Raw genomic sequence first — 17,042 nt, forward strand, 5'->3', positions numbered from 1 at the left:
AACTGAGGCAGGAGATAGATGGGCCACAGGCTGAGCAGCTGGAGTTTGTCCCCTCTGGAGAGAGACTTCAAGATGAAGATAACAGCGGGAGCGAGGAGAAGCTGAGCCTGCCCAGGTAAGAGGTACAGAGACCACATATTTTTCATTCTTGAGGTCAGGGAGACCTCCCCGACTACACCTGTGCAGAAAGGCTCCTCGGGTCAAAAAGGGAGGGAGTGCCACCCCATAGTAGGTGATGTCAACCTACCCATAGGCCTCTTCGCTAGAATCCATCCTGGCTAAGAGATGTGCACGCATACAGGGGAGGACCCTGAGACAAACCAAAGATGGACTCAGAACCAGGCAAAGCAAGATTGGCCAGAGGAAACCCAGAAGAAATGCCCCATGTAAGTGATTCAAACTACTACGAGGGCGCGAGTCTCTCTCTGAGTCCTTCAAGTGTGTGTGTGTGTCTATTCACACATATTCTTTTTCTTCCTAATAAACACTTGTTTCTCTACTTTCCGCCTCTTCGTGGAAGTTCATTTCTACAAAGCCGACGGGCCAGGGGCCTTGTCACTGGCCACTGGCCTTGGTGGTCTAGTGGCGAGGATTCCCCGTCCTCGCTGCCTTGGCCTGACTTCAGTCTCTGGCCGGGGACCTGAAATCCTGCTTCAAGCTGCTGCAGGCCGAGGCCATCTGCGATCACAACCACCATCACCATCTATTTCCAAAACTTTTTCATCACTCCAAATGAAAAACTAATTCCTCCCTGACATTCCAAACGAGTAGGCGGACACTCAAGCACCAGCTCCATGATGAGTCATTTGAAAATGCTGCACGAGGTTTTAAAGATAGTTCCTTATTTTTGTGGCATCTGTTATCACTTTGGTGGGTTGAGATGTGTAAGACTAACACTTTGGAAGCTGTTACTTCCTTTAGGGTAGCCAACCTGCCCGATGATGAGCAACCAGGCTGGATGTGTATCCTTCTCGTTGTGCTTACCACAGTCTACTGAAAACAGTCACTCTGTCTCCCTAGTCCACGTCTTGTTATATTGTTCCTCCAGCATCAAAATAGTGCCTGGCATGTGATAAGTGTCTGTGACTGAAATAGACGAATGCCTCCCAGAGGCTGTGCTCAGCTATGGCAGTAGACATAGACCCCGGCCCTTGCTTTATACCATATTGCTCTAAAATGAAAACACTTTATAAAAACGGGTAAAGATACATATTAAAGACACAATATTTAAAAAGAACATAATTTAGACATTGGTCTCTCATCTTACACATTACATTTGAGTAGGATACATAATTTAGGAAAAAATTATCTTACTCATTAATCTTTAACTGTTTATAATTACAGTCAGCCCTCTGTATCTGTGTGTGCCTCATTTGGGATTCAACCAATCAGAGATAGAAAATATTTGAAAACAACATTCCAGAAAGCTCTGAAAAGCAAAACTTCAATTTGCTTCTTGCCTAAGTATTTACATAGCATTTACATTGTATTTACAGCTATTTACATAGCAACATTTACATTGTTTTAGGTATTATAAGGGATGATGCCTGTAGGCTAGGTGCAAATACTGCAACATTTTATACAGGGGACTTGAGCATCTGAGGATTCTGGTATTGGAGTTGAGTCTTGGAACGAATCTCCAGTGGACACTGAGGGGCGACTGTGTTTTGTTTCCTTCAGACTGGAGTAAATCCCATTGTTCCCGGTGTTGCTCACTGGGAGCCAGAAGCTCCCGTCAGTGGTCTTGACTCTGCTGTGTCTTGTCAGCTTTGCATCAGACATGTTCACAAGGACCCTCCCCTCTGCCCCTCTCTCTCTCCATCTAGTCTTTACTGTCCTTTCAGAGGGCTTTTCATTTATCAGAGACAGAGCTTTAGTTTCTTGCCCAGCTGTTCCTCAATGTAAAGACTCTGAGTCTCTCCTCTATGACTCAGCACTTCAGGAAGGGTGACCTGAAGAGGGCAGGAAAGAAGCTTTAAGGAGGATCCATGGCTGCCCTCTGCCCTCTACTACTTGACTTGGGTTTGAAATCCTGTTGTATTTATCCCTGGCCCATCTTTGCTTTTACCTGGAGTTCAAATGCTGACCTGAAGACATATAAGAATATGTGTGCTTCTTACCATTTGTGTAACTTGGAAAGAAATATGTATACTTACATAAACTATATCTGAAGGAATCACTAGAAACCCATGAAACTAATAACCATGGTAGCCTGTGGAAAGAAAAGGTAGATGTCTGGGTTGAGAGCTCCTGGGCTATTTTCACTGTGTATACTCCCATATTTAAAAATTTTTGAACTGTGTGCACGTATCACCTGTGCACGCCCTAAGTAGAAATGGAATAAAAATATTAAAAATGGTTGAAAAAAAGTAACAAAAAACTTAATTGACAAAGATAAACAAAAAACTTTCCCTAAAGTGTCTCTAGAAATACACACAAGAAGCTGGTAGAAGAAGCTTGTAGCCAGAATTGCAGTATATTGTTATAATTGCAAGATTATATTTCTGGAGAAGACCTATGGCTCTGTTAATAATAATAATGTTATGTTTAAACAGGTCTTCAAAACGTGAAAATTTTACCTCGTTTTTTCAATTCCTTTAAGATACCACCGACAAAGGTACTGACTGTCTTCTAGTTTTGACTATAAAGGAAGAGTCCAAAGCTGAAAATAAGGTAAGTGAAGATTGCTCTTTGCTGTAAAGTGATTACTGCTGTTTCTCACCCTCTGTGACCCTGTCTTTTGGCCTCACAGGCTACAGGAACATACTCCTCCCAACACCCCTCCACCCTCTGCCGGGGCCTACCTGCTCTCTAAACACTGTATAGTCATTGTGCCCTGCTTGTTCCTATCAATCTACAGCTGAACCAGATTACTAGAATTGTGTTTCCAGTTTCCTTAAATGGTATGTGACCTGCATTATCTGATGTGATGTGCTGTGGAGCATTCCCTTAGGTATTGACCACGTCCAGCTTCCTTCCTGTATGGTCAGACCACTCAAGATGGCTGTTCTCTTGCTTTCTGTACATCCCCTGCTCGACCAGTGCCTGCTTCACCTACTCCCTACTCTCATGACTCACCTTCCTACACAGTTGCCCCAGGCCCCAGCTAATCATTATTCTAGCTTTAGATCAGAACGTCTCCACCATGATAGCTTATCAAAGGGGAGATGAGGGGTGTATTCCTCTTCTGGTTTCCCTGGTAACTGATGAACCAACCTGACATCATTTCCCCCTAAAAATGGTAACCTCCCCTCTCCCTGGGGAGCTAAGACTGTAGCCAGGTCCTGCCTGCCCTCTGCCACACACAGTGGGGTGTCGCTCCAGGACCTTGCTTCAGATGTGTAAGCTCCCCAATCCATTAAACTGTTGATGTCTCTGTTGCTGACTCTGGGCTCTTTCTTCAGTCTTGAAGCTGGGCAGGTACAGGGCTTGTAGGCCTGTGGGGTGCAGCCCAACACTTGCCTTAGAGCTAAATTGATTCTGTGATGGGAGACAACCCAACACCAACATATAGTGTTGTTTCGGGTGATGTTGATCATGAATGTGTACCATGTTATTATATCCAAGTTTCATAGTAAAAAAATAAGGATAAGTGCTATCACTATTTTAGAGCCTGAAGGTTTTTTCAGGGACAGTGGAAACTTTTCTCCCCAGAGGATACTTTAGACAGATCTTTGCCATATAAAATGTGAGCTTCTTTGCAGGAAATGGGCATCAAGAGCCTCCATGTAGTTCTAGGGCGTCCATTGAACGTAGTTCAAAAATCTGTGTTCTGAGACGTAAACCTGAAACTGGGTTACTATCTTGAAAACTATTGTCTCTTTTTAATTCCTTTTTCTTCATCTTTTTCAACCAGGAAGAAGTAAAGTGTGAAGAAGGTGTTTAGCTCTGTTCTACTAAATTCTTTGTGGCTTTTGTCTTTCCACATTCATTATTGTTTCATCTATTTTCGCAGCAGCTATAGTTTATTGGTTAAGCGTGTGGACTGTGCCTCTTACCTGGTGTCACCTAACCTTTATGTGCTCAGTTTTCTCATCCGTAAAATGGAGTTCAGCCACCTTCTTTGCAGGGTTCTTGTGAGGGTTAAAGGACGTGATACGCTGAGAGCTTAGCCTAGTGCCTGGTACCCTGAGTGCCCAGTAAATGTTGGCTGTTACTAGCAAACATTTACTGAGTGTCCAAAGTGTGCCGGGTATGCAAACCAGCTTCTGTCATCGACATTTTCTTCTTTCCTGTGCTCTTTCAGAAGACAGTTCCTAGAAAGTACTGATTCCTGAAAACTCGCATCTCAACACTGATGATGATTTTCCTAATCTAGTGGTTCTTAGTAGAATAGGAGCTCATTTCAGGACCACCACCTTAAAGCCTTTTCAAAAAAAACCCTGTATCTAATCCAGCTTCTTCCTGCTTCCTCCTCACTTTCCTTGGGGGTTCCAGTAAGTCTTCGGGGGCTTCCCTGGTGGCGCAGTGGTTGAGAGTCCGCCTGCCGATGCAGGGGACACGGGTTCGTGCCCCGGTCCAGGAAGATCCCACATGCCGCGGAGTGGCTGGGCCCGTGAGCCATGGCCACTGAGCCTGTGCGTCCAGAGCCTGTGCTCCGCAACGGGAGAGGCCACAACAGTGAGAGGCCTGTGTACCGCAAAAAAAAAAAAAAAAGAAAGTCTTCGTTTGGGTGTAGAGGTGGAATGTGTGTATTGGTAGCTGTCACCCCACCTTGCTCCTTGAACTGCTCTCCAGAATCACTATGGTGGCCTGAGGAAAAGTTTCTCCAAGGCTTGAGACCAAATCTTTTTTTCATAGTGATTTGATTTCTTCTGGAACATAATTATATCAGTTGAATGGAATAAAATGGGAGCCGTTTTTACCCACTGCTTCACTCAGAAGTTTTTCAGAGAAGGCTTAGATGGAGGCTGTACGGTTCCTGGTGGGTCAGGAGCAGAGGAATCAGCCTGCGTGAGTTTGAATCTCAGCTTTACCACTTAACAGCCATACGACCTGGGGCAAGCTACAGACCCTCTCTCAGCCTCAGTGAGGATAACCACCTTTATACAGTGTGGTGGTGAGGGCTAAATGACATGACCTAGGTAATGAAGTTTCTATTGTGTATCACACATAGTAAGTGGTTTTAAATGCTAATATTTATTTATCAGTATTATTGCCATTGGTTAAGTCCAATATAACTGGTCCCCAAACTTGAGACAGTCATACTAGCTTTGTCAACTCGGAGTTGTCTGCTCTTGCTAATAATTTTCAGAATTTAAATTTATGCATGTTATCAAAGATTTGTGAGTAAAGAAATAGCATTTGATTTCTATTATTTTAGTCTGAGAAAAAAAATATCACAGATATAGAGAAATTAAGGAATACATTATAAGAAAATAAAATTTGAATGTTTTACTAATATAGTAAATGACAATCTTTGAAGAATCATACTTTCCAGGACTGTAATACAGACTTCTTTCAAAGGGTGTGGAGAAACTGAAACATTAGCATGCGTCATTCTTCTTCATTAGGCTGTAATTAACCAAACAGTCCCTAATTATTAGAAATGTGTTTTTATGTGGTAGAGGGCTCGGATCTACTTGTCTCTGCTCAGACCATTTCCTCGTTGTGGTAAAACGTAAGGTCAAGTTATCCATAATTTGCAGAAAGGACACTGTTGGTTTTATACATTGGTATGGTTAGTGTCTTCACTTAGTTTGAAAGGTATCAAGATAGTACTATCCAGAGTCAGTTCTGGAGGCAAAAGGGAACTTTTGATTCTTAATCAACAATCATGAATTGATAGCCTATAACGTGTCAAGTATTAAGTTTAGTGCTGAAACAAAATGAAAGGTAAGTCGAACACAAAAGCCCAGGTGGGCAAGGCTGAGTGAACATGAAGGGAGCACCACGGTCTTGAGAACACAAGGAGTGAAAGGGACTGTACCATTGCTGGGTGCGCGCATTCCATGCTCACGGGGAGCAGGTACTCGTTCCCACTGATGTTGTCCAATGGGAATGCAGGCTGAAAAGCAGCAGGTCTTTGGATTTTTCAACAGATGCTAGAAATACACTTTTTTTTTTTGGCTGCACCTTGTGGCCTGTGGGATCCCACTTCCCCGACCAGGGATCAAACCCCTGCCCTTACGCTCTTGGCAGTGAAAGCACAGAGTCCTAACCACTGGACCACCAGGGAATTCCCTAGAAATGCACATTTTAATGTGAATATCTCCTATTTTTAAATACTTGCAATTAATTTAGATTTTTTTAAAAAGTTACCTGGGGAAAAAAATTACCACATATCAGCGATCAGGATTTAGACTCTGGGAAGTGAATATGTGACCTTTGAATCCTCCTTTATCCCACCTGTTGATGCTGAGGGTTTCTGAATTTCAGACCCGGGCGATCTCCTTGTCTCTGCTTGCATTTCCTCCTTCTCCTGTGATCTCATCTAGTCCCATGGCTATAAATGTTGATGTGCTGGTGATTCCAAAACTTTCTAGCAGTGTACTTTTTCCTGAGCTCCGAACTAGTAAATCCAATGACCTGCTGCTCATATACTGGATGCCAAACAAATAACTTTGAGTCCTCCTGTCCTGCCCAGACTTGTTCTTCTCCCAATCTTCCTCAGTTCATTTTATGCCTCCGTCATCTGTCCATTTGTTCAAGCCAAAATCTAGCAGGTGTGTTTGATATGCCCCTTTCCCTTAATCCCTGCGTCTAGTCTGTCAGCAAGTGCTGCCATCTCTACCTCATTTTTTTTTTTTTTTTTCCAAATTGGTTCATCTCCGTCCATCTCCACTGCTACCATCGTGGGCCACACCACCGTGATTTCTCACCTAAACTACCTCAAGACCCTCCTAAAGGTCTCCTCACTTTTACTCTTGACCCACCATAATCCAGTAGTCACCTGGTCTTTTGTACATGTAAATCATATTACATCATCCCTTTGCTCAAAACCTTTTAGCCATTTTCAAGCACTTTTAGAATAAAATCTGAACTCTGTACTCTGAACCAAATAAAAAGTACGATGGTCTCACTCATGCCTCCTCTTCCAGTCTCATCTTAAACCACACCCTCTCCACTGCCAGGCTGTAGTCCCTTTAGCTTCTCTCTGGTTTGAAAATACCATGTTTATTCCCATCTCAGAGAATTTGCACTTCCCATTCTTTCTACCTGGAATGCTCTGTCCCTGGGTTTTGAAGTGACAGGCTTCTGCTCACTATTCAGAGCTCAGCCTACAGAGCCCTTCCTAATTCCCCTCTATGGGGTTCATCCTACAGCCCCCTAGGGGCTCTCTCACAAGATTTTCCCCCTTAAAAACACTTTTATATTTATTGTTTATATGTTCATTTGTTTTTATTTATTCAATTACATATGCAAGCCAAATAAATAGTTATAAGAAAAGAGGCCAAAGCTTGGTTTTGGAGCACACTTTGATTTTAATATATTATGGGCAGCCTATAAATAACTGTTATATCATACATCTTTTAAAATAAGATATTCCGTTTACATGGAAACATCTCTATGAAGTATTAACGTCCAATCAGCTTTTCAGTGTTTTAAGCTAATTAAGACCCTTCGTTAATGATTGTGTGATAAAAAAGGCAAAGTGAGAACATAAAATAATCATATGTAAATTCTGGAGATTTAAAACCTTTCAGTATAATTTATGACAGTTTTCAAGAGAAAATAAGAATTGTTCATAACCCACATTATTCTAGGGAAGAAAACTTTAGAATTTTCCTCTCTATTCTTGAAAAAAGCAAAAAACAGAAAAGGAAAAAACCCTTGTGTGAGTGTTCATTATTTTTTACTAGCAATATTATTGGTCACAGATAATCATAAATCCATTGTGAAAAAATGTAGCCATATAACTAAGAAAATAAAAACTGTATGTAATACATACTGTAGTTTATAAGGAAACCTGTCTTTAACTTACATGCCTTTCACCTGTTTCATCTGTGCCTTTCCCTACCATTCAGTAACGCTGAGCCAATCGGACAAACGTCATTTCCAATGCTTTCCAGGAACAAGGCAAAGCAAGGAAGCAAACAAACACCACTTCAAATAGAATCCTCTAGAAGTGGAAATCTCCTCACTTCAAGGATATGTTTTCAGTGGTGTTTCTATTTTAAATTTACGACCTCTCTTTAGAAACAAGAGACGACTCTCCCTTCTTTCCACCCCCTTCACCTAATCTGAACCCTTGACTGTAGTAAATGCTCCCTGTTCTAACTTGTTTGTTAATTTTGTACTTGATGGACTATGGTCTTTCTGTGTTTTTATCCTTAATGTCCTTGTCTTGTTTGAGTGGACAGTGTGTGGGAAAGGTAGGTAGAATTCTTGTTTAACTTAATATTCTTTAGTACATTTCACAGCATAATCCTTGAGTATGTAAAAACATACTACTCAGAGCTTATACATGTGGTAATTAGTTATCGAGTAAGCACTCAAGTCAAGCAACCAAGGTGTTTAATTAAAAGAAGATTAAAATGGCTCCAATTTGTACTGACTACTTGATAATCATTTTTGAGAACATATGTAGTGTTGCTACTACATTGTAGCAATACAAAATACACAAAATGTTTTCGAAGTGATTTGTATAGAACTTTTAGATTTCTTATGCTTTCAGTGTCTTCATTTTGAAATAAAAATATTTCTGTAACAAAGATCCCCTCCCACCCCCTATTTTCACTTTGATACCTCTTAATTAAATATTTTAACTTAGCACTTTGGTAGATTTTTGCACTCCAAAATACATTCCTAAAAGAGTAGTTTCCATTTTCCATTTAAAATAAAGAGCCAAAGCAATAAAGAAATCTAACTATTCTTTCTTGGTAGCTGAGAAAGTCAGAGAAATATAGCATGTTGAAATTACTTTAACATTAATCCATTCAGCTATAGGTCAGTGCTTTAGCTGAGTCAACACTGGTTCCAGCAAAGCTGCAACCAAAGAAAAAGGCTTCTCTATTTAATGGATTTTTCTGGGGGGAAAAAAAAAAGCTTTGGGAAAGTTTCCAAACAGTCATTGGCTTCCTGCATAATTTGCCAATTTCAGCACTCAGGATGGAACAGAGAACGCAATGGCTGTTAGTGTGAATTTGTTGCTACCTGAAAATATTATTAAATATAGGCTTTTATACCTGGAAATATTCTAAAATTCATTGTTTTAATAGATGCATTATAGAGTAACATAGAATTCAGCATTTTAGGCTACTCTACAACAAGTTTAGAAATATTCTTAAGGTGTATTTTATGGGTTTAAAAAGTGAGTATGAATACAAAATTCTAAATAGTAGGATATTTTTGTTTGGTAACTAATTATTCTTTTCTTCATATTTCAGCCTCTATATAACACTTATTTTATTGTTTTTTGTCATCTTTGTCGCCCCGATAATATTGTCATTAAGCTCATTGAGGAGATGGTTTGTTCTTCCATAGAGAATAACTCAGTATTTTGCACAAAGAAGGCCAATGTTTAGCAAATGCCCGAATGAGTAGATTATTTCAAAAGGACACACAAATGCACAGAAGACTGGGCAATGGGCTAGCAAATGCAAAGTTGCATTTCATTCCTTGCTTTTCCTATTTATAACCGTTGTGTATGTGTGTATAAATGTATAAACTGTATGTGTGTGTGTGTGTACCTAGTGTACCAACTATATAGTTGAGGAAAATTATTGCCATGTTTGACTTATACCTATAATTTAAAGAAACTGCTTTATTGAATGGCAGTTATCACAGTTAGTAGTTCTATATTCATAGTAATGTCTGCCTTTCACTAGATCATAAGCTTGATGAAGACAAAGACTGTGAGTTTTGGTCATCATTCTATTCCCAATGCCTATTAAGGTGCTTACTGTAGATGACACATTTGTGCCCCCCCTCCCAAATTCATATGTTGAAACCTGATTCCCAGTGTGATGATATTTGGAGGTGCGGCCTTTGGAGGTGATTAGGTTATGAGGGTGGAGCCCTCATGAATGGAATTAGTGCCCTTATATAAGGGACCCAGGAGCGGTCCCTTGTCCCCTTCTGCCATGTGAGGACACAGAGAAAAGACAGCCATCTGTGAACTAGGAAGCCAGCTCTCACCAGACACCAAATGTGCCAGCACCATGATCTGGGACTTCCCAGCCTCCAGAACTGTGAGAAATCAATTTCTATTGTTGATAAGCCACCCAGTCTATGGTATTCTGTTATAGCAGGCCAAATAAGTGTATATATGTATGTGTGCAGTATTTTTACATATGTATGTATATGCCTATATACATTTTCCTTCTTCTCTTGGTTTTATTTACTGTATTTATATGGTGATATTCTGGTCAAATGATAAGGCTGTGTTTAAAGCAGTAGGTTCTTATTAACATATTTGGTTTCACATCCTATGGTAAGTTAAGAAGAGAGTTTAGAATTAGGATGTTGCTAATTTTTATAATTTCATGATGAAATTCTCTAATATTTTATAGCTCGTAATTTCTAGACAGTATTATTAACAGTGTATGCATTTAGCCAAATGCAGTTTGGAAAACATAGTTGATATTCATGGATTTTGCATTTGTAGCTGCAGACAGTGTACTCTGCCTGGAAAAGAAAAAAATAAATTATAATTTAACTTTTAGTAAACAGACTCATGGAGTCTGAGTCCAGACAAGTTTTAAGTGGAAGAGAGAATGCTTTTCTAGCTCTCCCATTAAACTTTGGTTCTGTAGATGGTTTATGATCATCCATTATTAAAATCACTTCACTCCTTTTGATCCTCTCTGCACCACCAGATCCCAACTCTGCAGATATTACATAAGGAACACGATAGCATTGCAGTGACCAAATGTAAATCAAATACTCTTCAAAGCTTCGTGCACACATTAGGAGGATTGCTGCATCCTGCCTCTGGTGGATTCTCCTGGATTGTAAGACGCTATGCGCAGTGTGGGAGCGATAAAAAATGACCAAACAAAAATTGCTATAGAAACTCAGAATCCTCTTCCTTATCTGCTGCCTCTCATCGTACAAACTGTAAAGTTTCCTGAGATTTGGAAAGACTGACTAGGACTTGATTAGGAAAAGTTCCTAGATTTTGGCCCTGAATTTATTTAACAAATGTATTGATTACCTATACTATGTGCCCAGTATTAGTTTAGGTGACTGGGATACATCAGACAAAGATCCCTGCCCTCGTGGAGCTGATACATGTTCTTGTGGCAGAGATGGACACAAACAATTGCATAAAAATAAGGAAAGTAGATATCTAGGACTACAGAGAAAAGGAAAAGAAGATCAGAGGTAGACAGGGATGCCAGAGGAGGGGAAGAGCACAGTAGTCAGGGTGCATTCATTAAGAAGGTGAGGGCTTCCCTGGTGGCGCAGTGGTTGAGAGTCCGCCTGCCAATGCAGGGGATGCGGGTTCGTGCCCCAGTCCGGGAAGATCCCACATGCCGCGGAGAGGCCACAACAGTGAGAGGTCCGCGTACCGCAAAAAAAAAAAAAAAAAAAAAAAGAAGGTGAAAAATGATCCCAGATTTGAAGAAGGGGGTTAGCCAAGAGAAACTTCTCATCAGCCATGCAGCCTGGGCCAAGCAACATTTAAGTGCTGGGTCTTGATTTCCTCATTTATACAATGGCGTATTGATCTCAATGATCTATATTAAAGTCCTTTTAAGTTCTTAAATTCTGTAAACTATGATTTACTTTATGCCAACATTACACAATGAAAGCAGTGATCTATTAATGTACATTAGGCCCACACAATGTGTCATGTGTTGCTAAATGCCATGGATGCCACAGGACTTGAGAAGTGCTCATTACAAGAGTGGTAATTTAGAAGTGTCTCATTGCACTCATTCATGTATTCAGCACATATATTAAGCACCTAGTATGTGCCAGGCACTACTGTATAGCTGGAGTGTTACAAAGCTGACAGTCTGATGCTAAGCTAGAATGGAAGAGTGGTTTGGGGCACAAGAAGGGGGAACCAACCACATTGAGTGGAGAGTGTCTACTTCTGCGAGGGATTCTAGATCTCCATTATTTTTGCCACCCACAGAGATGAACTTCTGACAACTCTTTCTTTAAAAAAATCTAATTGCTTTATCTTTTGAGAAAAGTAACCGTAAGTTTTACTTATTATAAAGAAGGGAACTGTTTTCATCTCTTAAGATTTCCTCTTATTATTCTTTTAAAAAATTTAATGTAGCTTATTTGTGTTCACCTACTCAGTATATTAAGGGGAATATTACTTAAGTTTGGAAAGCTTCATTTTCTACACGGAAAGTAAAAGTGATCAGATAATGTTTAATACCATTGGAGAAATTTAAAACTGGAATTAAGGAGGGCAAAGAAGGCAATTTATAAAATGTTTACTTCATTAGAACTAAGGTAATGATACGGTTCTGCTAGCAAATGAATTTGAAAAGCATGACCTTTTCCCACCAGTATTTGTGCTCCTTTTTCTATTTAAAAATCAGTTTTCCGTGACAGTGAAGAAATAATCAACATGGCGATAACAACTATCACCTACTGGTGCTTATTGTGTTCTGGGTACTAAGCACTTTTCCATATATTATCTAATTTAATTCTCACAAAGCTTTATAGAATAACAGTGATTATACCCAATTCTATACATGAGATAACTGAGACTTGAAGAGATTAAGTAAACTGCCCAAGGTCTAAAGCCAGTAACTGGGATTAGGGGAAAAACTCCTGAACTTGTCATCAGAAGACCTGCACTTGGAATGCCAGAGGCAGGAAACACTGGATCGCTGACATGGATAAGATCAGGCGGTTATGTATTCAGTATAACTATAATTGTTAATAGGCAAACGGTCATAAAATTTCTCTGCTGTCCATATAAACGTCTTCGTAAAAGTTGTATTTTACAAAGTATATTCATCATCTGTGAACTTCTACTGGTAATTGAAAGTCTACAAAGAGTTTTTTTAGAACAGATCCAAATATTTTAAAAACTGTGCTTTTGTGTGATTTAGTACTCCATATAAAATTCTTCCTAATGAACTCAAGTTTCAAAGGATTGAGAAGTTGTTTGACTAGGCACATCATGAAATGAGGAGTATAATCCGTTAGTTGAGATTGTTATAGAGACAATGTCAACAGCAGTTATCTCTTCCTGTAGAAGTATTTGAGGAAATTACTATCCCCCACACTGCGAACAGTATATGATACAGAAGCTGATACCTTGATCGCAAATTTTTAGCAGACTCCATGGACAAGTGTAGTTTACTTTCTTATATAATCAAGTTGATTCAATAAAAAAATTAAAGGAAGTGAATTAGTACAAGTGCAATTTTATCTAAAGCTTTTCAATAGAAACACTTTGCCCAGGAATCTATACTTGCCATTTTTTCCCCTGGTATTCTGACTTTTTTTTTTTAAGCCAGATTAAAAATTTTTTTTTGCCTATATCTCTATAGAATCTCCCACAACTAGATAAGGAGGAAGCCTTCAGAAAAAATAATTAGGTAACTCTTATGCATAAGAGTTAAGAACGTGCTAACAAAGTGTTCAGCATCTTTATCAAGGCAGCCAAGGAGAATTTGAGGATTATGTGCATTATTCCCCTGGTATTATTTAAGCCTGGGAAACTTGAGGTACAAAAATAAAAAATTAATTACAAATGAGAGGTAGAAAAGGTGTTTTTGTAGTAACACGAAGTTTGAATAATTTTCTGTCACTGAGAGAAGCTCATACTGCTTATCAGTACAATTTGGGAATTTGAGATTCAGATTACTAATTTAATCATTTGATTGCAAAATTCTTATAAAATTTTATGAAGCCTTCAGCTCCCTTAAATTCCTTCTGGGCCATGTTTTTGTTTTGTTTTTGGAGGGCTGTGTTTGATAAATAAAAGTTTTAAATATGAGAAAATAATCCAGTATGTAAGTAATGAAGGTTATCTGCTTTAATGATTATCTGCTGTGCTATGGGTTTATTTTTGTGTTATAAAAGGCAACTGAAATTATGGCAGGCCATTTGGAAGTGTTTCTCTGAAGGGCTGAGAACATGAAAGTTCAATCTGAATGCTATAATAAAGTAAAAAGAAAACTTTTTGTTGGATAAAAACTAATGAGAACAGGTATTTAGAGCAATTTTTTAAAAAATTTCAACTATGGACATAGCATCATAATATTGACCCAAATCACATTTCAGTGTTAATTTCCACAAGCAAAATGTAGGCCTTGTAGTTGGTTTTTTGTTGTTGTTGTTGTTGTAGTAGTTTTATTACTTGAAAGCTCAGAGCAACTTTCTAAGAACATGAATTTACAATTAAAATGAAGTGGACTAGCAAGTCATTTTTTAAAAAATTGGATAGTGTAGGCAAATAATCTGGATAATTCTGATACCTTGTGTCAGCAATTCCTTTGCACTAAATTTCAACAGAGTATATGGGAATGGAAAGACTGGAGCAACAGAAGTTTTCCTTGCTGAGAAAACTTGAGTCTGACTTACAGGCTTCCTTCAGGAGTAACTTTTAAAATGTTAATATAGTTTTAAAATAATATTTTTATACTCTGCATGAAATTAGACTAAATGATTTATACATCAATAACAGGTATCTAGTCTAGTAATGGCTTGAAACCATTGCTAAAGGTTAATCCTCCATTGGATTTAAAACCTCTGTGACTTGATGTTAAAAGGATGTTCTCCCCCATCAGAAATCTCTATGTGTAAATATCTTAAGTCTCTGGGAAACAGCTTTGATTCTACTATATATAGTAAAGGAAACAGCTGAGTCAGCAGCTTGCATAGTAAAACTTATGATTATGTAATTCCTTTTTATGGTCCAACAGTGAAAATCGTAAAGCTGTTAGAAACAAAGAGAACTGAAAGAGAAATGCCTAAAATAGCTAGACTTTGTCAAATTCAGAATTCTATCTGGGTAGTTGTAATACATGCAGGAAAATACTTCCAGCCAGACCTACACTGTCATTTGACCTTCACAAGTCATACTTTTCAACAGTGGATGCGATTTTCTGAGACTACACTTTTGACCTTGAAGCTGTAACTTGATGTTTTATGTCTCTTAGCAAACTTATAATGCCTCTGGTCCCCAAACTGAGTTCATCTAAAATTCATACCATCATATGTTTAAACTGTTAAATCCTGTAATTCTTATTTTAATTATTCAGCATACAAGGGCAAAGAGAGAAGCTCCAGCTCCTTTAGTATTATATTTTTCTTATTGCATTGAAATGCAACATTGAAAGCTAAGTCTTATTGAAAGCTAAGTCTCTTAGCTTTCTTAACGCAGGATGTCCCTCATCTGAAGCTGGGGCTGAGGAAATAGCTGCATTGTACTGCAGCCTCAAATCCTGCTACAGCTCCCAGGCTTAGGATTCAGCTGAGCTGGAAAGAAATATGCAGGGCAATACATTGGTCTATGGGAACTAAAGCTTTACCGAAGGAGATTTTAATAGGGTAAGTTACTTTTTCCTGAACCTTAGCTTGTCTGACTTTCATTTTCATGTTTTTCTTAATGATGATTCTAACAAAATGACCTTACATCTTAAGTTTTACTTCCTATTTCTCCCCCCCCACCCCGCTTTTGCCTTGCCTCTAAATAAACTTTCTACCCTCCATTCTACTTAGAAGATAGCAACTGAAAAGCCTTGAACAATTGCATCAACTCCCTGCAGCTGGACATTCTTAAGCCAATCCACTTTAATTGTCCCCCGATTCTTAACTCTACTGTAATGCAATAGCATTCAAAAGCCAGGGAGCATGTTCACCAATTCGCTGAAAGGAAAAGTCAATGCAGCAGAACTAAAATTAAGAAACACTAACCAAGCATCTCAACTCTAAGTAACTTGAAATGATTTGACTTTCATAAGAGAAGCTGTGTTTTCTTACCTTGGATGTGAATAACTCTGTCATGATCTACAGTATAGTTGTCTGAATGATGATCGGCCCAGCAGATTGAAATCAGCACCAGAAGAAGTAGACTATTCATCTTTGTAGCCCAAAGAATCTTCTTCACTGTGAAAGCATCACATACAAAGAGGCTTGTGAGATTTGGAACCCTTTGGAGTGTTGCACTGCACAACTTATTACTGCCTTATCATCATAGAATGGGTCTGTAAAAATATTTAACCCGATGTGCTCAGAAAGTTACTGTAGCTGTCTTTGGGAGCTGAAGACTGCAGCTTTGAACAATTCCAATTTCTCTTATGTAGCCAGAGTCCAAACAGTGTTTAACTCTATCTTTGCAGAATTGTAAATCTAGAAATTTATTTAGAACAGTATAGTTTCGATGTAGAGAGTTATAGCAAGTTACAAAAAGACGTGGCAAGGATATAAACAGACTTTTCAAAAACATTTAAACCTCTGAATTTGAAGTATAAGTTAATAACACAGTTTGATACAGCTACATATGAATATTTGTCATCAGGTTTAATTCGGAACTGAATCCATTCATTTTACATATGGCTTCCTAAGCAGGTTAGATTTGCTTGTTCTAAATAGAAAAGAGGACACACACAAAAATGCCTGATTAAACAGAAGCAGCACATTTGTTACAGACTCACCATCTTAAACACTGCTTGGGTCTATGGTGAATAGTTGAAAATTATAGACAAACTAGGTTAGAGTTGTGCATGCTACCAGTGCAGTCATCCTGATTGATTTTTCATTCATTTCTACCTAAAATGCTGACGCATCAACTTGGAGTGCCAGGTAGGGTCTCTGCAGTCAGCAGAGCCACGGCTGCAGGGACCGTTCCTGCCAGCCTCCCAGGGCAATTAAGCAAATAAAGAGCTGAAATAGACAGCCAGGCGCAGCTCTAGTCCTGAGTGAAAGAGGCTGAGCCATCGCCTGGCTGTCCTTTATTGCAAGACCGATTTGACAAAAAGGGACACAATCCCCCCAAAACTTCGTCATTCTAAGGACCAAAAAGTGATTCCAAATAATACAAACCAGACGACCTTTGCAGTATTTGCCAGGCAAGATTTTCAGTGTAGCTCCTCTTTTAATGTGGAAGCTGAGGCAGATATTAACAAGAGCTTTCTTTTTCTCTCATGCACACAGCAGCCTTAACAATACTTGGC

The 17,042-nt window shown here is 39.0% G+C and overlaps 1 protein-coding gene across 1 annotated transcript in view; it reads right to left on the reverse strand.

The window, feature by feature from the left end:
• The window catches only part of HAPLN1 (hyaluronan and proteoglycan link protein 1), a 30,921-nt gene extending 14,847 nt beyond the window's left edge, over positions 1 to 16,074 (reverse strand). Inside the window, exon 1 of the mRNA XM_030759641.2 lies at positions 15,850 to 16,074. Within this exon, the coding sequence (XP_030615501.1) occupies positions 15,850 to 15,949 (100 nt within the window). The 5' untranslated portion in view covers positions 15,950 to 16,074. The remainder of the gene's footprint in view (positions 1 to 15,849) is intronic.
• Positions 16,075 to 17,042: the final 968 nt, after the last annotated feature.

The sequence above is a fragment of the Delphinapterus leucas genome, chromosome 3 (assembly GCF_059928025.1).
Source record: "Delphinapterus leucas isolate spDelLeu-1000000601 "Yukka" chromosome 3, BTC_Dleu_Yukka2, whole genome shotgun sequence".
Taxonomy (NCBI): Eukaryota; Metazoa; Chordata; class Mammalia; order Artiodactyla; family Monodontidae; genus Delphinapterus; species Delphinapterus leucas.